At 56.7% G+C, this 21,101-nt stretch overlaps 3 protein-coding genes across 3 annotated transcripts in view; 2 read left to right on the forward strand and 1 right to left on the reverse strand.

Moving 5' to 3' along the window:
- HOMER3 (homer scaffold protein 3) overlaps positions 1-4,400 on the forward strand; it is an 11,418-nt gene extending 7,018 nt beyond the window's left edge. The window contains exons 5-9 of the mRNA XM_027909164.1: positions 57-178; positions 1,017-1,173; positions 2,379-2,489; positions 3,222-3,302; positions 4,186-4,400. Of these exons, the coding sequence (XP_027764965.1) occupies positions 57-178; positions 1,017-1,173; positions 2,379-2,489; positions 3,222-3,302; positions 4,186-4,374 (660 nt within the window). The 3' untranslated portion in view covers positions 4,375-4,400. The remainder of the gene's footprint in view (positions 1-56; positions 179-1,016; positions 1,174-2,378; positions 2,490-3,221; positions 3,303-4,185) is intronic.
- A 6,249-nt stretch (positions 4,401-10,649) lies between these two features.
- On the reverse strand, positions 10,650-15,931 carry DDX49 (DEAD-box helicase 49). The gene is made up of 13 exons (XM_027909161.1): positions 15,817-15,931; positions 15,508-15,631; positions 15,317-15,402; positions 14,440-14,561; positions 14,160-14,347; positions 13,613-13,753; positions 13,340-13,415; positions 13,145-13,221; positions 12,577-12,674; positions 12,197-12,271; positions 11,619-11,707; positions 11,284-11,355; positions 10,650-11,012 (listed from the first exon to the last, which is right to left on the reverse strand). The coding sequence occupies exons 1-13, from the start codon at positions 15,929-15,931 to the stop codon at positions 10,836-10,838; spliced, it is 1,440 nt and encodes a 479-aa protein (XP_027764962.1). The 3' UTR covers positions 10,650-10,835.
- A 273-nt stretch (positions 15,932-16,204) lies between these two features.
- Positions 16,205-20,523, forward strand: COPE (coatomer protein complex subunit epsilon). Its single transcript, XM_027909163.1, has 10 exons — positions 16,205-16,348; positions 16,463-16,525; positions 16,826-16,926; positions 17,758-17,910; positions 18,211-18,264; positions 18,379-18,460; positions 18,623-18,778; positions 19,222-19,290; positions 19,702-19,776; positions 20,235-20,523. The coding sequence occupies exons 1-10, from the start codon at positions 16,232-16,234 to the stop codon at positions 20,280-20,282; spliced, it is 918 nt and encodes a 305-aa protein (XP_027764964.1). The 5' UTR covers positions 16,205-16,231; the 3' UTR covers positions 20,283-20,523.
- The last annotated feature ends 578 nt before the right edge of the window (positions 20,524-21,101 follow it).

The raw sequence follows: 21,101 nt of genomic DNA on the forward strand, positions 1-21,101 counted from the left end.
GCAGAGCCCTTGTGGCCACGTGGCCATAACCACCCCTTCTTCTTCACCTTCCCCAGGTACTTCCCAGCCCCATCATCAGCTCCAATGGGCCAGGAGAGGATAAACTCTTCCGGAGCCAAAGCGCCGACGTGGAGATCTCGACGGAGAAGGAGCGGCTGAAGAAGATGCTGTCGGAAGGGTGAGGCTGCCTCGAGAGCTTCCCTGCTCCTGAACCGCCCCTGTTCTCTGCCGTCCCGAGCGCTTCTGACCCCACGCTCCTCCTGCCGAGTCACGCCCTGTGCCCAAACTGCTGCTCCAGCCCTCTTTCCCGGCAGGAAGTTATTCCAGCTGGGAGATGAAATGTGCTGCTCGCGGCAGCAGCAGCAGCAGCGTGGGAAGGAGGCGGCTCCAGTGCCTTGCAGCGGGGATGACTCGGTGCCAGTTATCTGCAGATCAGTAGTCTGTGATACCAGAAGATGTTCACACTTCTCCAGCTGGCCCAGGGCTACGTTTTGTGTTAATTCCCCTGATGGTTCCAGCACAAGTCCCCGCTGCTTCCTCTCTTTGTCTGTTCAAAAGGCTCCGGGCTGGATTCTGCCCTGTGGCTCCCGCCAAGCTCCCAGCTGAACACTTAGAAACGTTTTTAAATCAAAAGCAAGTGTCCTTTGCTGCCTTCTCCTGAGTCCAGGGCTGATGGGGCTTTATTCAAAGCAAACTCAGATCCAGTAAGGGTTTTTAAAGTGGATTCACAATCCCACGTTGCAAAGCCCCTTTTGTAGGAGCTGCATCTCCCCCACCCCATTAATCTCACAGCTTCCAGCACTCCGTGGTGGCCTCAAAGCCGAACATTACCCGGGGATAAAGGGAAGAGGTGCAGATTCAGGGCTGTCCAAGGAGAGCATAAATCTAGGAGGTGATGGGAGGGCCGAATGGAAACCTGTTGGGACTGCTGAGCACTTCTAGGGGCGTTTTTTTGGGCATCGGGGATGGTGGGGGGAGAAGGATCCTCCGGACTCACCCCCTGCCCTCTCACACAGCTCAGTCAGCGAGGTGCAGTGGGAAGCCGAGTTCTTCAGCCTCCAGGACAACAACAGCAAGCTGGTGGCTGCCCTGCACGAGGCCAACGCCAACGTGGACCAGTGGAAGAAGCAGCTCTCGGCCTACCAGGAGGAGACGGAGTCGCTGCGGCAGAGGGTGAGCCCCGTCCTGGGGACCCACACCGGGCTGCTGGGCCCTTCTCCCGCCTGCCCTGCCCGTCAGCAGCACCTGGGGTGGAGAGCCAGGAATGCTGCAACAGCCTGGCAAGGAGAACTCATCAAGGAATGGGGCTGGGGGAGCGGGGAGCTCCCCACAAGCTCCCCTCCTCCTCTTCTTCTTCTTCTTGTGTGTTGAGTCCCTGGGGGTGGAGGGAGGAAACCAGAGCTCGAAGTCACAGAATTTCAGCTTCCCTGCGTGTTTTCTGGAGGTAGATCCCAGCTCCCAGCCAGACTAACGCCTGTTCCCCCCCCAGCCAGGCACCAGGGCAGGCTGTGGCTGCTGACAGGAAGGCTGAGGGTTGCTCTGGCTGCTATAATTAGCTCCAATCCGAGCTGCAACATCATGAAAGCCGGGTGGTGCAGCACAAGCAGAGCCTTGTTCTGTTGGAATAAGGGGCTCCTTTGACCTCCAGAACGTCGGGGAGGTCACTCTGGCCAGCTGAGTGCAGCAGGGCACAGGGGTGACAGTCACACAGAGAGGGGGGGATGACTGGGAGGGAAGCACCACAGAGGACTTGGGAAGGGCTTTTAGGACAGGTTGGGAAAGGACTCTGGAGCCATTTCACTTGGAGATGGCTCACTGGAGAGGCAGCAGGGATTTCTGGCAATTAGCAGCTCTTTGCCCTCCGTGGCTGTGGTGTGTGGCCAGTCTGTGCAGTCAGCAGCCATCCCCGGGATCTGCTGTGCCTGGAGCTCATTCCCAGCGCTGGAGCTGGGCAGGGAAAGGGCTGCCTGGGCCAGCTTTGCCTCCCCTGGGTGTAGCAGAGGCCTCGTGTGGGTGTCTGTGCGTGGGTTTGTGACTGTCTGGGTCGGGCTGGCTCTCCCCCTGCACACTCAGCTGTTCTGTGGCTCTTCCCCACAGCTGGGAACCAGCAGGGAGGATTTTGGGAGCTTTGGGCGAGGGGCAGCACTGGGGCCTTGGCAGAATGGCAGGAGAAGCTGTGACTGGGCGAGACACCTGAACCACTGTCCCTAAATGGGAGCATCTTGGGACCAGAGCTCGCTGTTGACGTGGACCCAAGGCAGCCACTGCTCCCCCTGCTCCTGGGAACAGCCCAGGGTGGCTTGGCAAGGAAGCCAAACCCATGGCTGGGGTTGCTGAGGAGCCACAACATCCCTGAGGGAACCTTCCCTGCCTGGCAGGTGGCGGAGCTGGAGTCGCAGGGGACCCACGATTCCTCCAGCGAGAACAACAAGGAGGAGCTGAGCCAAACCCTGGAGGAGCTGGAACTGCTCATCAAGGCTAAGGATGAGGTAAAAAGGCAGAGCCTGAGGCTGGGGGGGGCCCGTCAGTCACTGCTGGCTTGGGGTCAGAGACCCCCCCGTGCTGGTTCCATCTCCAGGGAGGCAAAGCTGAGGGAGGGGGAAGCCCTGGGAGCTTCCCAGTGTCCGTGGAAGGCTCAGAGCTCTCTTCCGCCTTCCCCTCTCAGCCCTCTGCAGTGGCAATTAGCCTCTGGTGTAGTAATTGTCGCTAGCTCTCGCTGCATTTAAATGAATGGATGATTTAAAGGCGGGTTCTGGTTGCAGGGGCTGTGGAGGAGGGGAGGTGTGGAGAGGATCTCTGTGATTCACGCTCTGTGGGCTGTCTGCTGGCCTTGCTTCAGCAGGGTAGGGGTGGTGATGGAGCCCTGGGATTGAAGAGGGGAGGTGGTTTGGGCTCCCTGATCCTTACTCAGAGCAGTTTTGTCCCTCCTTCCCCTGCCTGCTCAGGCTGGAGAGGGAAAATGCTGGGGCCAAGGTGTGCCCAGGCTTTTTCACCCAGCAGCTCATCCCTGTCCCCAGGAGCCTGGGATGTGCCCTGGAGCAGGGATGCTTTGCTGGCACTCAGATGAGGGGCCAAGGGCTCCCAGGGAGGGCAGCAGGTACAGCAGGAGGTCAGAAAGGGAGGGGATGAAAACTTGGAGCTGCCTGGGGGTTGTGGGAGCCGCTCCCACCAGGAGAAAGGGGGAGGATCTGACGTGCTTGCTCTTCCTCCTGGTGTTCCAGGAGATCCAGATGCTGAAGAGCCAGAAGTGTGGCCGCTGGGAAGCCGAGGGGGAGCGGGAGGAGACGCTGCAGAAGCTGCAGGTAAAGGTGGCAGGGCTGGGGCACCCTCCCAGCGCAGGGATCCATCCCCCTGGCTCCCTGGGGGACTCTGCAGGGTGGGAGCAGCCCCTGCCACGGGGTGTGTGGCAGAATTGTGATGTCCTGTCACCCTCTCCATCCCCTGAAGTCCTTCAGGGCTGCTGGGATGGGAGCAGAGCTCTGGCACAGCCTGGCTGGCAGGAGGGAGCCGAGCTGCTCCTCAGCCCCGGGCACAGACACAGATGGAGCAGGATCTGGGGCACTGCCTGTGTTTGTCTCTGAGGTCCAGAGCCCCTGCACGGGCTCTGTTTCGTGGCAAAACTGTCCCCATCGAGCCTGGGGATGATCCACGTGAGCTGCAGTTCCCACACCTTTACAGACCTTGGAGTCACCCGAAGGGCAGCGTGCTAGAAAAGGAAACGTAGCTGAGCAGGGGTGGGTTAATTAACACTTGGGACACTGAGTTCACTGCAAAGAACGCCTCACACCGCTGCAGAAATGCTCCTGTTCAGCAGCAGCTCCTGCATTTTTCTGGAGAGCAGGATAAGCTCATTAAAAAAGCTGGAGGTGAGGGACGAACCCCGGGACGACCAGCGAGTCTCCAGGCGTGTCCGTTGAGGGCTTTGGAAAGGGGACAGAGAAGGAAAAATTCTCACCCAGCAAACATTCCCAGCTCCTGGGAGGTCTCAGGACATTTAAAGCCGGGCAGGTGCCTGGGTTGAGGGAGGAATATTTACCCCCCTGGGATGCTGCGGGTCAGGAGAGGGAGATCCCTCTGGGAGTGGGGACTCAGCACCGGGGGCCGTTTTGGGGGGACAGAGGGGGGTGTGGGCAGGGCACAGCAGCCCCCTCCCCACGCCCACCCCTCTCCTGGCGCCCCTGGCAGGAGCTGGAGGCCCGGAACGCCGAGCTGGAGCAGCGGCTGCACCTGGCAGAGCAGAGCCTGGCAGAGAGCCTGGCAGAGAGGGAGAAGCTGCAGAGCGAGGTGACCAAGGTGGCCGAGATCATGGACGTGAAGATCTTCGAGCTCAGCGAGATCCGGCAGGGACTGGCCAAGCTGGTGGAGAGCAACTGAGGCAGCAGAGCCCTTCCCACTGCCCCAGAGCAACCACAGCCACCCCGTGGGCAGGATTTGCCACCGTACCAGCAGCTGCCTGGGCAGCGTGGGGACCGGCCAGCCCGCCCCACGCCAGGGCAAGGAGGAGCTGAGCCCCCCAGGGAGCTCCCAAAGGCCCTGCCAGCCCTTCTCCAGCCCCTGGCGTGGCCCAGAGGGGACCCTCCTGCTGCCCTCCCAGCCACACTGTGTCCCCTGGGGTTTTTACACTTTTCTAAGGGGAAGGGGCTGAGCAGCCTTTGTGGTTTTGGGGTGGTTTTTTGGTTTGTTTGTTTTTCCAGTAGTTTTGTTTTTGTTTTTTTTTTTTTAGGAAACCACTTGCCTTTTGCAAGTCAGCTGCCTGTTTCCCCACCTGGGGAGGGAGGGAGGAGAGGTTCCAGCACACCTGGGACAAGTCTCTCCTTTTTTTCTTCTTCTTCTTCTTCTTCTTCTTCTTCCTCCCAAGCCCAAAGTCTTTCCAACGGGATCCAGCAACTCTGCTCGCTGTCAGGAGCATCCCTGCAGAGAAGGAGCCTTCCCACTGTTCACTCATCCTCCAGAGGGAAAAACAACAGCAGGTTTTAAAGCCTCTGTTAGTTTAACACAGTGGGATTTAAGGGCTCATTCAAACCTTCAGCTGAGCAGAGCTGCAGGCTTGGGTTTGGGAAAAGGGACATCCCCCAGGGCACGGCCACCAAAGCTGCTGGATTGGCATCTCTCCGGGCCTCTGAGGGCTGCAGTTAATTGAAATTAAATGGAGCAAGTCACAGTTGCTCTCTTGGTTCCTCCTTTTATTTTTATTTTTTTGGGGCCTTTTATATCGGGAAGGAGCCCCCAGGGCCGTCCTGCTCCTTCAGCTCTCCTTGAGAAGGGGACAGGGGGGGCCTGGGAGTTGTCCCAGATGTTTTCTGGTCACAGGGAATTGAGCAAGGCCCGTGGGATTCCCTGGATTGCCGTGTCCCCCCGGCAGGTGTGGGAGCGGCTGAGCAGTGTCTGGCTGTGCCTGTGACCCTCCAGGACTGTCCATGGCTTTGGAGGTTTTTTGGAGGGGTTTTTTCAGCCTCTTTGCCACTGTAAGTCAGGCAAAGAGCAGCAATCCTGGGAATGTTCCCCGTGGAGACAGGGAGAGGCTCTGCCTCTGCCCTCCCTCTCCTGCTGACCACAGAGGAACCTGCAGCCTCCACACTCTGCCTGCAAGTCAGGGCAGGATTCGGGGCTGGCACCTCGGGAATCTGCTGGAGTGGAGGACTGCTGGTGACTCTCTGCAAAGCCCTTCCCTTTCCCAGGAGGGAGTGAGGAAACGTGGAGGTTTCCAGACCTGCTTAGCCAGGGAAGAGCTTTTCTGAGTTTGGGGTTCTTTTGGTTTGGTTTGTTTTTTTTTGGGGGGGGGACTTATTTTTATTTTATTTTAATTTCTGTTGCATGAAGTGTTCTCACAGCTGTCTGGGGCTGGAGCTGCTCTAGTGAGGTTTGTTCCAGGGTATTTAAGACGGGAAGGGAGCAACTGGGTGGCAAAAAGTTTTTCAGGATTGATTTGCTTCCCGCCCCGTGCCAGTGTTGATATTTTATTCCCACAAGGAGCAGCCTTCTTTTGAAATAGAGATCAGCTCCGAGCAAGGTGTGTTTGCTTTGGTTTTCACTGACAAGGGGAGGGAGGAATTTGGGATTTATGAGAGAAAGAAAGCCGGGAAGAAGCTCCTCGTGTTCTCTGCTCTGGCCCTGTGGAGCTGGGAATGGATCCAGCACCATTCCCTGGCCTCGCTGGGGGTGACCAGACCTGGGTGAGTCACCTCACCCCAGGCAGGGACAGGGACCTGACTCAGGCTCTGCACATCCCACCAGGACTTTGGGAGTGGGGGAAGAGGCAAGAGGAGCTCCCACAGCTCCACGGAGTGAAGTCCTGGCTGCCACCATTCCCAGCACCTGCTCTGACCCAGCTCAGCACAAACCGCAGCTTTTCTGCTGTTTAAGCCTCTTCCTGCCCCCTTTTTTTACCCTCAAAACACAACCTGACAACACTGGAGAGCTCCACCTGAACCCACAGCGAGGAACTGCCCCACTGACTGTCTGGGGGAGTGAGAAAAGGGCCAAATGTCCTGCCAGGAGGGCCACTCTCCCCGGTGGCTCTGCCCCCCCTCCCATGGGTACCGGTGCCATCCTTTTCCTTGCCAGAATAATCAGGAGAGTGGCTTTTTGATGAGATCTGTCCCGGGCTCAGCCTTTGTTCCCAGCGCTTTGCCGAGGCCGGGCGATGATGGATGGGTCTGGGAGGCGCTTCCCCTTCTCCCGAGCTAATGAAAACCCATTTATCACCAGCTATTTCCACGAATGCCCTAAATCCGCGGTTAGCAACGAGGCAGCTCCAGCGGCGCTAATTCCATCTGCCCCGCCCTGCCGAGCACTTCCAAAGGGTTTCCATCAGCAGCGCTGACACATCCCCGCCGTGTCCCACCCCCCCCCCCAGCCCCTCACCCTTCTTGGTTACGCTTTTCCTGCCTCCAAAGGGGGAAAATCCCGGGCTCCAAAAGCCAGGGCTGGCTGGCAAAGCTGCAGTCCGATGTTTGCTTCAGTCTCTCCCAGCCACAATCCCTGTCAGCAGCTCCAGCCCGGGGGGCTCCTGGGGGGGGGGGGGGGGGGGAGATGCCCCTGCCTGCAGGTACCTCGGGAGGCCTCTTTCTTTGGGCAGATTAAGGTGTTAATTATTGATAGAAAACCCAGACAGGACATTAATAAAGGGGAGGGGAGAGGGAGGAAATGATTCCCACGTGGGATGAACGGATAAACCCACCCTGCAGCCCCGGGAGGAGCAGCCAGGGGGGATCCAGAGCCAAGGCAAGGCCCTGCCGAGCAGCTCAGCTGGAGGAAAAAGGGGCTTTGCTGCCGCAGCCTCGGGAAAAGGATGTGCCTGCTGCAAAAGCCAGCTGGGAGATGCCAGGACAGGAATGCAAACCCAGAGCTGGCAGAGCCCTCCAGCTGCCTCCCGTGTCACCGGCTTGGATTCCTCCTCCTCTTCCTCCACAAAGCACAAAATCACCCTCCCTGGACCCCTGTTGGACTTTAATTGCAGCACCTACGAGGTGCCTGGAGAGGCAGGAGGAGAAGGGTTCAGCACAGGCCATGCTGGGGACTCTCAGAGTCTGCTGAGTGATTTTTTTTATTTTTTATTTTTTCCCCAAAAAGCCGCCGTGGAGCCCCCCAGGGATGTGTTAGACATTCTCACATCAAAGTCACTTAACAGACTGGCTTAGAGCTCTGGATTTTTATGAGAACACACTGAAACGAGCCCCCCCCCCCTTTGTTTCCAACCTCCCAAGGACGGAACTTGGGGGAATTTGTAATTAAATAATGCCATTAATGAAAAGTAGGTGACCTAAGCCTTCTGAGCTCCTGCATCTGGGCTGCAGAGATCAGCTGCTCCCTTCCTCAGAGGAGAGGGTTATTTTTAGTGCAGAAATGGTCTGTTTACACTTGACAGCACAGGGAGCACAGGCCGTGCGTGTGACACCCCACACACACACACACATGCACGCCCTGGGACACCATTTCCACGTGCTCCAGAGAAAGGTAAGTGAGATGTGTGGCTGGGAGAGTGCTCCTGAGCACGTAACAGCCCCCCCAAAAATCCCCCTGTCCCGAGGTAATTTGATAATTATCATTATGGTTATTAGGTCGTGGTGTGGCGAGGCAGTTCCTGCTCCGAGGGAGAAGGAGGACGTCATGGTGTGCACACACAGCCCTGCCTCCTCCCTCAGCTCCCAAAAACCAGCAGCTGCAACGGTGCTGGAAGGGAGGCACTTGTGGAAAAGAGCAGGAACACCCCAGATGGGAGATGTGGCAGCTCCAGCAATGGGGGAGCCACGCCTGGGTGTCAGTCAGGTCCCACCTGGAGCACCTTGGCATCGCCTGCCAAGGAGAGGGAATCAAATTCCATGTCCTCGGAGGCCACTGTCACTGCAGGGCTAGGAAGGTGTCAGGTGGAAAGGGAAGGAGGCAGGAATCACCTCTGTCCCCCTGGAATCACCTCTGACCCCTGAGAATCACCTCTGTCCCCATGGAATCACCTCTGACCCCTGAGAATCACCTCTGACCCCCTGGCATCGCCTCTGTCCCCCTGGCATCCCCTCTGCCCCCGTGGCATTCCCGGGATAACAGGGCTCAGATCCCAGCAGGCACCACACAGACACGTTTCCCTCTCCCCTTCCCGGCTGAGACATCCACGCCCAGCCCTTGGGAGGGCACATGAAAGCAGCGCCCGGGCCCGGGGAGGGGTGGCACGAGTGGCACCTCTGCTGGCATCCCGCGGTGCTCGGGAATTCGGGACTGAGTCTGGGAAGCGCCGGAGGGATGGGGATGAGCCTCTGCAACAGGCTCGGGCTGAGCTCCCAGCTCGTCTTTGCTGAGTCTCCCCGCTCCCTGCCAGCCGCGCTCCCTCCAGAGGTGACAGGAATGCCAAGCGAGTCCTCGGGGATGCGCTGAGGACGCGGAGCTGCTGCGGGCAGCGAGGGGTGGAATCAGTCAAACAGAGATTGATTCCGCCAGGGAGGCAGAAATATTCCGGGTGTTTCTTCCCTCTGTCCCGTTCCTGGAGTGCCAGTGCTGCCAGGGAGACGCGAGGGCAGCGCAGGGTCAGGATCGACCCTGAAATGATCCAGGAGAATTTGGGAGCAGCCCTGTCCCGCTCACTCCCCGCTTTCTGAAACCCAATCCCGGTATCCCCGCGCTTGCATTTCCCTGGGAACAAGGACGGGATCCAGGAGAAAAGGTGTGCGGAGCTCCCCAGCTGCCACCTGCCGGCAAACCCGCCCCATTCCCGGGGGGAAAAGCTGGTGGAGCAGCTTTTCAGGGCGTTCAGAGGAGCTGAGTTTGTGTCCGCAAAGAGGGCGAAGCGGCAGCTGGAGCAGCACAGAGGGCACCGCGGGGAGGATTTTGGGCAGCAAGGGGACACCTGAGAGCAGCTGCAGCAAAGCTGGGCACACCAGCACTGCTGTCTCAGCAGAGAGAAACCCAATCCCGGGCCCAGAAGTTCCCCATTGCAGCTGCATTTTTTTATTCCCCGGGGAGATCCAGAGCTTTGCTGCCCCGTCCAGCACCTGGGAGTGGAGGGGGTGCCATCTCCTGGAGGGCACTGCAATGTCACCAGCCTGTCCCCACTTCCACATTCCCTTGCTCAGCAGGAGTTCCAGAGGGGAGGATTCCTCAGACACCGAGTTTCCCACCCAGGAGGACCCCCAGCCTCTCCCTTCTCCCTGCAAAACTCCTGGGAAGCACTTGGAGGGGTTTGCTCCTCCACAGGAGGGGCAGAGAATGTTCCAGGAACAAATATTTCCTGAAGTGCACCCAAAACAGCCAGTTTTGGCACGTGATCCATCAGTGTGGGGACAGAATTGCCTGGGAAGGTGGGAGGTGGAAGAACAGGAGCCCCTTGGAACATCTGAGGCAGGTGGTGGTTTCACACCCAGAGGAGATGGAGGATGAGGAGGGTGCAGATTTTGGGAGGATGAGGAGGGTGCAGGACTGTCCCCCCCTGCACACCCAGCACAGATTCAGGACCCACACTTGGTCCAGGTGAGAGAAGATGCAGCAAAGATGCTGAATCGAGGAGAGTTTCCATGGCAACCCAGCCAGGGAACCCCCCCACCCCCCAAAAATCCAACACCCAGCCACGTGTTGCAATAATTATTTATTTGGGCAGTGGCCACAGACAGAGCCCGAGCCAAGGCAGGAAAAAATTCACAGCCAGGAATATCAGTTGGATGCACAAAGCAGGCTCATTCCAAGAAAACCCCGGGATCAGCCCCCCAGCACAACCTCCCCACACGTGCTCCAGGAATTTTCCTCTTGGAAAACTCTGGGCTGTGGCACAGATAAGAGGCTGAGCTCATTTTGTCACAGTATTTTTAGCCTCTGGCTCAGGGGAGAATCTGTTGATCCAAACAAGTGTGAGTGGCAATCACAGCCCTGGGAAGGGAGAGAGCAGGGACTGAGTGAAGGGGGACAGACAGAGGAGCTTTTATGTCCCCAAGAATCCACGTCTGGCCTCTCCTCTGGTGGAGGAAGGAAACATCTGCCTGAAAGATTCCCCAGGGGGCTGATCCAGCCTGCCAGGAATGGCACAGGCAGGACTGTGCAACAGAAAAAAAACCCCTCCCTGTGAGGGTGGGGAGGCCCTGGGATGGATTTCCCAGAGAAGCTGGGGCTGCCCCATCCCTGGGAGTGTCCAAGGCCAGGTTGGAGCCACCTGGGACAGTGGGAGGTGTCCCTGCCCGTGGCAGGGGAGGGGGACGTGTTGATCTTTAAGGTCTTTCCAAGCCAACCCATTCTGGGATTTGGGGATTCTCCCCAGCACTGATTTCAGTCAGAAGTGTCCACATCAAAAGGCGCCAGACCCCAATATCCCCAAAGCAGCAGCATGATCAGGGCAGCCCAGGCCAGGCCCGGGGATGTCACTGCTCCTCCGTCGCCTTCCGCTTGTTCCGCCGCTCCATCTTCTTCTGCAGTTTCCTCCTCAGCTGCAGCTGCTTCCTCCTCTCCAGGGTCTGCTGCACCTTCTCCCGGCATTCCTTGTTCTTCTTCTTGATCTTGGCCAGCTCTGCCTTCCTTTTGGCCTCCAGGTCTGGATCCTGCAGCGTGGCAAAGGGCAGGGCAGTGGGTGACCCCCCTGGGACAGCACCGGCCCCTCGGCCTTTCCCGGGTGCCCACGACTGGAAGGGGCTGCCAAGGCCAGACCCTCCTCCAGGGCACTTTTTAATAGCAAAATATTAAATATAACCTTTAAAACAAACCCTCAGCACCCAGAAGGGGAGTGAGCCCTCCTCCCCACAGCATAAGGGAGGAGCTGTCCTTCCCTTCCCACACTGAACCAGCTCAAAGCTGGAGCAGCGACTCTCTCACCTTCCCCTCGAGGATCATCTGCTTCCTCTTATTTATTTCTTTCTTCTCATCAAAATCCGTTCCCTCCAGCTCCTGGCAAAGGGAGAACACAGCAGGGCAGTCAGGGACTGACACAGCCCCCACGGGCTCACTGGGACATTTGGTGCCCGAGAGCCAAAAAGCACCAGTTTCAACACCCACCAGCAAAAAAAAACCTGCTGCAAAAACATGCAATAACAGAGCAAACCAAGGGAAGAGAAACCAAAATGACCCTCCCACACACACCCCCCAAAGTGTTTTCTGCAGGGATCTCTGTCCAGGATCTCCAGCCCCCTGGACAAAGGGGCTCCACTCACGATTTCACACTCCCTCCTGGTGACGTTCACTTGGGTGAGGATGTCCAGCACGTGCTGCTCCTCCACAGAGAACTCCTTCAGCTGCAGCTCTGAACCAGGGGGAGACATTTACACACCACTGGGTTGGTTAAAGAGCTCCAGGGGCAGATCCTCAGCTAGTGAAAAAAAAACCCCCACTGTGGCTCCTCTGACCATCAGGGGAATTGCTGGGAGGTCACTCCCCTCTGCCTACGACTCCCCACAGCACAAGATGCTGCATTTACTGGCTCTACTTCCCAAAAAAAACCCAGGACACCTGAACCTGAAGCAACCCGTTCCTTCTGTCCCCCTTGGCAGGGAGGAAGAAGCTGCTTTAACAAAGAGGTTACAGAGAGGACTCCCCCAGCAACAGCAGGAGGACAAACACCCAAACACCTCCTGCCCGACACACCCGGGAGCTCAATCAGCAATTCAGGTGCTCCTGCTCTTTTCTGAGCCTTTGCCACGCAGGGAAGAGAAACCTTCTTGAGGCTGAAGTTGTCCTGAGTGCTGAGATGTGTGACCCCACCCTGCAGCAGGATGCCCAGAGCCCCACTCACTGATCTCCTGCTCGATGGCGTGCACCAGGTGGATGTCGTACTGAGTCACCAGGGTGATGGCGATTCCCTTCCGGCCTGGGTGGTGCAAACACGGGGAGAGGTGAATCCTGACAGGCAGAGATGAACCCAACGAGTTCCAAACCCACCCTCCCACCCTCCCTGAGTCAGCCTGAGGGTTGCTCAGAGGGGTCTTTGTTCGCTCCCGGCGCGGCTCAGCCCCATCCCTGCAATCCCAAGGCAGGATTCCAGCGATCCCAGAGGACCTGGCGCTGCCTGAGAACCCCCGTGGTGCTGCTGGGACACCTCCTGAGCCCACCCAGGGCCCAGCCCCTCGCTGGAGGCAGTGACAGGGATGAGAGTGGGAGCCCCCCACTGCTCACCTGCCCGTGCCGTCCGGCCCACCCGGTGGATGTAGATTTTGGGCAGCCCTGGAGTGTTGTGGTTGATCACAACCTGGACTGCAGGAATGTCCAACCCTCTGGAACGCAGGGGAAGAGAGCAGAGGTTGAGAAAAGGGTTTTAGTGTCATAGAATTATGAAATCCCAGAGCGGTTTGGGTTGGGAGGGACCTTAAAGATTCCACCCCCCAACACCTTCCACCATCCCAGGGGTGTCTGCAGTTTGATTCCTGCTCTCTGCTTCCTCCAGTAGCCCCATATTCCATGAACATGGGCTGATTGTAGGGCAAACTCTTTCCCCACACAACTCTCCAGCAGTTAAAGGAATTCCAAGGAACACCCTGAGCCTCAGAGAAACCTTCTTCCTAAAAACACGCACACTCCCCCATCAGAGCTACTTCACACACACACAGGCTCCAGACCACGGCTCAGAGGGGTTGGGAACACCCCTGTCCCACCCAAGAGTAGGGGATTGAAGGGTCTCCTCTTGCTGAATTCATCCTAAACTCCCCAGTGGTCGTGACCTTTGGGAACAGAGCCCCTGCTGTACCTGGCAGCAACGTCAGTGGCAATGAGAATCTTGAAGATGCTGGATTTGAACTTGGCTAAAGCTGCAAATCTCTGCCTCTGTGGGGAGAAGGGTCTGTGTGAGGGATTTGGATCCACGGGAGCTGCAGGATCTGGAGTTTCCTGGCTCAGGGATGAAGCTGGAAGCAGCCCCCTCCCAGATGTGCCCACCCCTCACCTGCTTCATCATGGAATGCAGAGCTACAGAAGGGAAGCTGTACTTCCTGAGCATCATGTTCAGGACCTGGCAGTCCCTTGAAGGAAGAAACACGGGAAAACGATCAGGATGAGCCAAGGAAAGGGATCAGGACAGAGCTGGGACAGGCAGGGACACCTTCCAATATCCCAGGTTGCTCCAACCTGGCCTTGGACGCTCCCAGGGATGGGGCAGCCACAGCTGCTCTGCCCAACCTGTGCCAGCAAAGCAGCCAAAAGGAGCAACCCCACTCACTTGCAGGTCTTAGTGAAGATAATGATGGACCAGTCCTCGTGCTCATCCTGGAATGTCTGGACCAGGTGCACCAGGTAGGCATCTTTCACTGCCTCGGGCACCAGCAGGTACCGCTGGTCCAGCTCCTCCACCGTCCTCACCCTGCCAGGGGGGAGCACCAGGTGAGGCCCAGCAGAATCCCAGAACCCCTGAGCTTGGAAAAGCCCTCCACAATCACCCCCATCCCCACCTTGTCCCCCAGCCCAGAGCTCTGAGTGCCACGTCCTCAGACACCTCCAGGGGTGGGGGCTCCAAACCTCCCTGGGCAACCCTTGCCAAGGCCTGACCACCCTTTCCATGGAGAAATCCCTCCTGATTTTCAACCTGACCCTCCCCTGGCGCAGCTTGAGGTCGTTCCCTCTTGTCCTGTTGCTCCCTGGGAGCAGAGCCCGACCCTTCCCAGCTCCCCCCTCCTGTCAGGGAGTTGCAGAGCCAGAAGGTCCCCCCTGACCCCCCTTTTCTCCAGGCTGAGCCCCCCCCAGCTCCCTCAGGGGCTCCTTGGGCTCACTCAGACTGGGCCTCCCAGAAGAAGGGCTCGTTGGCAGCCAGGCCCCGCAGCTGGCTCAGGGTGGCAGTGAGGGTGGCACTGAACAGCAGGGTCTGGCGCCGGGCCGGCACGCTCTCCAGGATGAGCTCCAGGTCGGCGGTGAAGTCGGCACAGCCCTGCTCCAGCAGCCGGTCAGCCTCGTCCAGCACCTGGGAACAGACCCCATCAGCACTCAGCCAGCCGGGAACGCCCTCAGGCACCCAAAAAACAACCATTCCCCCCCTCTGGGAAAGGGCCTTACCAGGAATTTGATCTTCCTGAGGCTGAAGGTGCTGGAGCTGCGCAGATGATCCGCCAGCCGGCCCGGCGTGGCCACCACCACATGGGGCTTCCTGGCCAGCTCCAGGGCCTGGGTCACCATGTCTGGGGGGGAAACAGTGCTTGGATATTGCATGGAAATTCTATGGATATTGTATGGATATTGTACATGTATATGTTGTGTATATTTTTATATAGATATGTATGTAGGTATAAAAATATAACAGTATAAATAATATAAAACGTTATATATTATACAGCAATATATAGTATATATTGCATACAGTATACATGGATATATTGTATATATGGTTAGGAAATATAATACTATAAATAATATATCACATTAGACATTATATAACATATTATAAATATATAACATATATTTTACATTACACACATTTATTATATATATTACAGGTTATACATATATATCACATATAATAGATATTATATATATAATAATATATAATATTTTATTCTATAACATATGCTATTGCATAATATATATTATGCTATTATATAATATATGCCATTCTTTATATTATATTATACATATTAAATGTACATATTACATACATGTTATACAATGCATATATATAGATACACAAAATGTATATAATGTATACATTATATATAATATATAGTATATAATTTACATATACTATATTGTATTGTATTATATTATATTTATATTTATGTTTATAAACTCCAGGCTCCCCAGGGCAGTGGGCACAGCCCCAGGGCTGTGCATTCTCCTCCAGCTCAGGCTATTCCAGGGCTCCATGAAATCCCCCCCTTTCCCACCGCACCCTCACCGGGGGTCAGGGGGGAGGGGGTGAAGCCCCCCCGGGACTCACCGAGGCCGCCCACGACCACGCAGTCCTTGAGGCCCAGGGGCTTCCCCAGCACTCGGAACTGCTCCGCGATCTGCTGCGCCAGCTCCCTGCGGAGGGAGGGAGGGAGGGAGGGAAGGAAGGGGGGAGGCTCAGGGGGGTCGCCTCCCGGCGGCAGGGGAGGGTCTCATCCCGCCGCGGGGGTGCCTCGGTACCTGGTGGGGGTGAGCACGAGGCAGAAGATGCCGTAGGGGTCCTCGGACAGCGCCTGCAGCACGGGCAGCACGAAGGCTGCCGTCTTCCCGCTGCCCGTCTTGGCGCAGCCCAGGCAGTCCCGGCCTGCGGGAGGGACGGGGACCGTGAGAGACGGGCCGGGAGGCGTCAGGGACCATTCCCGGGGCAGGACGGGGCCGTTCCCGGGGGATGGATGGAGGGAGGGTCCCGCCAGGGGCAGGGGATGGGATGGGACAGAGGACGCGAGGGGCCGCTCCCGGGGGCCGCGGAGGGGGGGGGGGGGGTCTCACCCTGCAGCACGGCGGGGATGCAAGCGGCCTGCACGGGCGTGGGCCGGGTGAGCCCGACCTGCCGCGCCTGCTCCGCCAGCCACGGCGAGAGCCCGAGCGCCCGGAACGCCGCCATCGCCCCGGCCCACGCGAGAGCCCCGCCTCGGGCGCGCGCCGATGGCATCACCGCCGCTCCGGCCGCCCATTGGCCACCTCCCTTCCGGACCCGTCCACATAGCCATGCTTAGCGGGGTTTCTCGCCGTCGCAGCGGTGACATTCACGTCTCCTATTGGCTGTCGCCATGGCGACGGAGGGCTCCTCGCTCTCCTATTGGCTGTCGCCATGGCGACGGCGGGATCTTCGCCCTCCTATTGGCTGTCGCCATGGCGACGGCTCCTCCCGGCGGGCGCTTCCGGGTACGTGTGTGAGGGAGCGATGGCGGCCGGGACGGGAGCGGCGCCGGGCGGGGACGCGGACGAGCTGTTCGACCTCCGCAACAGCTTCTACATCGGCGCCTTCCAGGCCGCCATCAACGAGGCGCAGCGCGCCAAGGTCGGCGGGGCTGCGGGAGGGAGTGGGGTGGGGGTCCCTGAGGGGCTGGGGGTGTGTGAGGGGCTCTCCGGGGGGCTGTGCACGGACAGTCCCCTCAAACGTTCCCGTTTCCAGCCGTCCAGCCCCGAGAAGGAGGTGGAGAGGGACGTGTTCCTGTTCCGAGCCTACATCGCCCAGGTGAGGGATCCACGGGCCGGGATGTGGGATCGGCCATGGAATCCTGGGATGGTTTGGGTGGGAAGGACCTCAAGGATCATCCAATCCCACCCCTTCCATGGGCAGGGACGTTCCCACTCTCCCGGGTCTCTCCATCCCGGGACTGGGGGCTGGGGTGGTGCCGGTTCAGGAGGTTTGGGGGGTTATAAAGCAGAAATCCACCTTTCCCGGGGGGGATGTTCTGTCCTGACTGAGGGTTTAGGGAATTCTTTCTGGAAAACAAGAAGGGATTCACGGGCTGGGCTTTGTTGCCTTTCCCAGAGGAAATATGGAGTAGTCCTGGATGAGATCAAAGGCAATGCCAGCCCCGAGCTCCAGGCAGTGAGGATGCTGGCAGAGTACCTGGCAAATGAGAGCCAGAGGTAAGAGAGATCAGCCCCTAAAATAGAGTATAACATAATTTAATATCATATAATATAATATCACATCATATCATATCATATAATGTAATATAATAGCATAATATTATATTATGATATAATATGGTACGGTGTTAAAGTATAATAAAATATTAAATAACAAAATATTATATAAAATAATATGTAGTATTCAATATAACAGGATAAAATGTAACATAATTTTGTGATATATAATATAGTGATATAGTGTTATAATAAAGTAAAATATAAAATAATAAAATAAAATAATATAAAATAAAATAATATAATATAATGTAAAATAATATAATATAAAATAATATGGTAAATAATATAAAATATGACATTATAAAATATAGCAATATGACATATGTGATATACTAGAATATTGTGATATAGTGTTATGATATAATGAAATATAAATGAAAATAATAAAATAATATAAAATATACCATTATGACATAATACAGTAAATATAAAACAGCATAATATATTATGTAATAACATAATATCATTATATAATAAAATACAAAAGAATATGATATAATAATATAGAAGAGATTATATAGTACAGCAACTCCAGAATTCCCCACAGGGAATGTTTCCCTGTGGGAATTTTCTTGCAGAATGGGGGGGGGGGGGGTTGTTATTGTGATTTCTGTGTTGTTGCAGTGAATCTCAATAAGGGACAATCCACAGAATCCCAGAATTCTCCCCTCCCACTATCCCAGGCCTGGCCTGGGACGCTCCCAGGATGGGGCAGCCCCGTCCCTGTGGGGCTGTTTCACCTCCCTCCCCTCCCTGTGCTGTCCCCAGGGACACCATCGTGGCTGAGCTGGACAAGAAGATGGCCAGGAGCGTGGACGTGGCCAACACCACCTTCCTGCTGATGGCAGCCTCCATCTACGTCCACGAGCACAACCCCGACGCCGCCCTGAGGGCCCTGCACCAGGGGGACAGCCTGGAGTGGTGAGTGGGAGTGGGAGAATGATCCACTGATTGCTGAGACGGGCACACTGTGGCAGGCAGGGAGCTGGGAGGAGGCTCCCAGGCTCAGGGCAGGGAATCGCTCAGCGATTGGGGCTTGGAAAGACCTTAAAAATCACCAAGCAGGGTGTCCAGCCTGGCCTGGAACGCTCCCAGGGGTGGGGCAGCCGCTGCTTCTCCGGGAAATCCATCCCAGGGCCTCATCCCAGAGCACCCCGAGCTGGATCCCAGCAGGATGCTGGAGCCCAGCCCTGCAAATCCCCGTTCTCTTGTTCCTTCCAGCATGGCCATGACCATCCAGATCCTCCTGAAGCTCGACAGGCTCGACCTGGCCCGGTGGGTTTTGGCTCCTTTTGCTCTCTGGGGGTGTCCTGTGTGGGGAGGGCCTGGAGGGGAGAGGGGGAGGATCCAGCCCCTGCAGTGACACAACCAGGGGTGGTTTGACTGCAGGAAGGAGCTGAAGAAGATGCAGGAGCAGGACGAGGACGCGACTCTGACCCAGCTGGCGACTGCCTGGGTGAACCTGGCCGTGGTGGGTACCTGGGAAAGGGATTCCTACCCCACAGCCCCCCCAGAAACCCCCACAGCTCCCCTTCCTGGGGGGGCTCATTGGATCATTTAAGTGGTTCTGGTGCCTCGAGGTTTTAGGGGCTTCTTGGCAGCCCTGGGGGTGTTTTGTCTCCTCCTTTTGCAGGGTGGGGAGAAGCTGCAGGACGCTTATTACATTTTCCAAGAGATGGCAGACAAGTGCTCGCCCACCCTCCTGCTGCTGAACGGGCAGGCCGCCTGCTACATGGCCCAGGGGAAGTGGGATGATGCCGAGGGAGTTCTCCAGGAGGCTCTAGACAAGGTGCTGCCTGCTTTTCCCACCTCCCAGGGGGGGTTGCTGGGGAGAACAGCGAGAGCTTTCCCCAGGAAAACCCATGGAAATGCCATTGTATGGGTTGGTGTCGCTGAGGGTGGGGCTGGTGGTGGGACCCCGGGATGGTTTGGGGTCGGAATCTTGGGATGGTTTGGGATTGGAACCCCGGGATGGTTTGGGGTTGGAACCCCAGGATGGTTTTGGGGCAGCCACAGCTTCTCTGGAAAATCCATCCCAGCCCCTTCCCACCCTCCCAGCCAGGAATTCCTCCCCAGTATCCCACCTAACCCTCCCTCTGGCAGTGGGAAGCCTTTCCCTGGTCCTGTCCCTCCATCCCGTGTCCGTCCCTGCTCCCACCCCCAGGGCAGGGGGTTGGGCAGGGCTGGTTGCTGCTGTCAATCCCAGGAATCTGTGGCTGTTGTTGCTTGCAGGACAGTGGCCACCCTGAGACCCTCCTGAACCTCGTGGTGCTCTCGCAGCACCTGGGAAAGGCTCCGGAGGTGAGGCTGGATTGGGTTTGTGTTCCCGCTGGACCCGAGAACTTTGGGAGTTCTGTGTGTTCCCAGCAGGGCCTGGGCAGTGAAAAAGGGGGATAGCTCTGGGGGTGGGGAGCTCACACCTCTCAGGAGGTGTTGGTGGAAATCCAGTGCACGTGGGCCAGGCTGGACAGGGCTTGGAGCCACCTGGGAAATGTCCCTTCCCTGGGAAGGCTTGGAATTAAATGACCTTTGAGGTCTTTACTGTTTTTAAAAGGTCCTACTGGTTTCCACTGGGGCTGCTGACATGGGGGACACTGAGAAGATCGGGTTTTCAGCTGTGAACCAAACCCTTTGAGGGGTTAATTTGTTGCACTTTGGGCTTCTCCTCCCGTTTTTTTGAACGTTTAAACTTCGCTTTCCTCGCCCCTCCAGGTCACCAATCGTTACCTGTCGCAGCTGAAGGACGCTCACAAGAACCACCCCTTCATCAAGGAGTACCAGGCAAAGGTACAGAGTAGAAATTAATGACATAAAGTCGAATTTATTTGGCCTCAGCTCAAGCTGTGGTGGGGCAGGTGGGTTGTGGCCTGAGCGGGGGGAGCTCCACCTTCCTGCCCTGTCACCCTGGAGTTCAGTTTTCCAGCCCTTGGGAGAGATTTTTGGGAAGCACGAGCCGGGTGGGAGGTACCTGAGCAAGGCACAAAAGCTCTGAGGGGCAGGTTATTAATCCAGGTGGAAATTTGTTGCCATCAGATATTGGATAGAAGGAATGTAAGAGATTAAATAGAATTTTGGGGAGAGGGGAAGGGAAAACGAAGCAAACAAAAATTAGGGCAGGTGATCTCGTTCCTTAGAGTTCCTCCAGACTTAGTGAGCTGTTCTCTTCCCTGGGAATGTGATAAACTCTGCATTAACTGAGGTTTGGATTTATTTAAAGTTTCCTTCCTTTTGGCCTCTGCTTGCAGGAGAACGACTTCGACCGGCTGGCCCTGCAATACGCACCCAGCGCCTGAGGGGCCGGGCTGGGCCTTTCCTGGGGGGTTCCTGTTCCCTGGAACACGGAAAATGCCCCTCTGGAACGTGGGAAATCCCCCCTTCAGGTCAGCCTGGTGGCCCAGCAGGGGTGGGGCTGTACCTGTGTCCAGCACCCGAATTTGGGGGCTCAGAGCCCCCCCTGGGCCCTGGATTAACTCCAGTGCAGATCAAGAGGGTGCAACCCTTGTACCTTAAATATTCCTAATAAAGCTTTTCCTGGATCTTTGTGCCCCCCCTAATTTCTGGAATTCAGGTGATTCCACTGCAGGACTGAGCCCTGTTTGAAGGTGCAAGAGTGTGAAGGTCAGTTTTAAGCCCTCAGCACCTGGATCAATCCTGAGTTATGGATCTTCCCTCAGTCCATCTGACCACCCCTCCTGTGACTTCAGCACCCCCTGGGAGATGGATCCCTGGCTTGTAGGGCTGTTACTGCTGGTGATGGAGGGGAAAACTCCCAAAATAAAAACTAATCCTGCCGTAAGAGGCTCAGCCTGAGCCTCGGGCGTGTCCTGGAGCCGGGATGTGTGTCCTGGAGCCAGGGCATCCCTCCCGGAGCACGTGGGGCTCTGCCCTTGTCACCAGCCCCTGTTGGAAGTGTCCTGGGATACAACCCTGGGATCGTGGCCTTCGTGTCCCACCCAGTGCCTGGATGGGCCCCGTGGAACCCTCAGCTGGGCCCTCCTGCCCTGGAATATTTGGGATCATCCTGGGAATTATCGTTTGGGGAGGGGAAAGGGGGGGTTTGCACTGTCAATGTGTGTCCCACGGGCGCTTCCTTGGTGCCCCCCTGGCCGTGC

Source organism: Empidonax traillii, unplaced genomic scaffold (genome assembly GCF_003031625.1).
Source record: "Empidonax traillii isolate 1590-97213 ecotype Southwest subspecies unplaced genomic scaffold, ASM303162v1 scaffold1971:size99068, whole genome shotgun sequence".
In the NCBI taxonomy this organism is placed as follows: domain Eukaryota; kingdom Metazoa; phylum Chordata; class Aves; order Passeriformes; family Tyrannidae; genus Empidonax; species Empidonax traillii.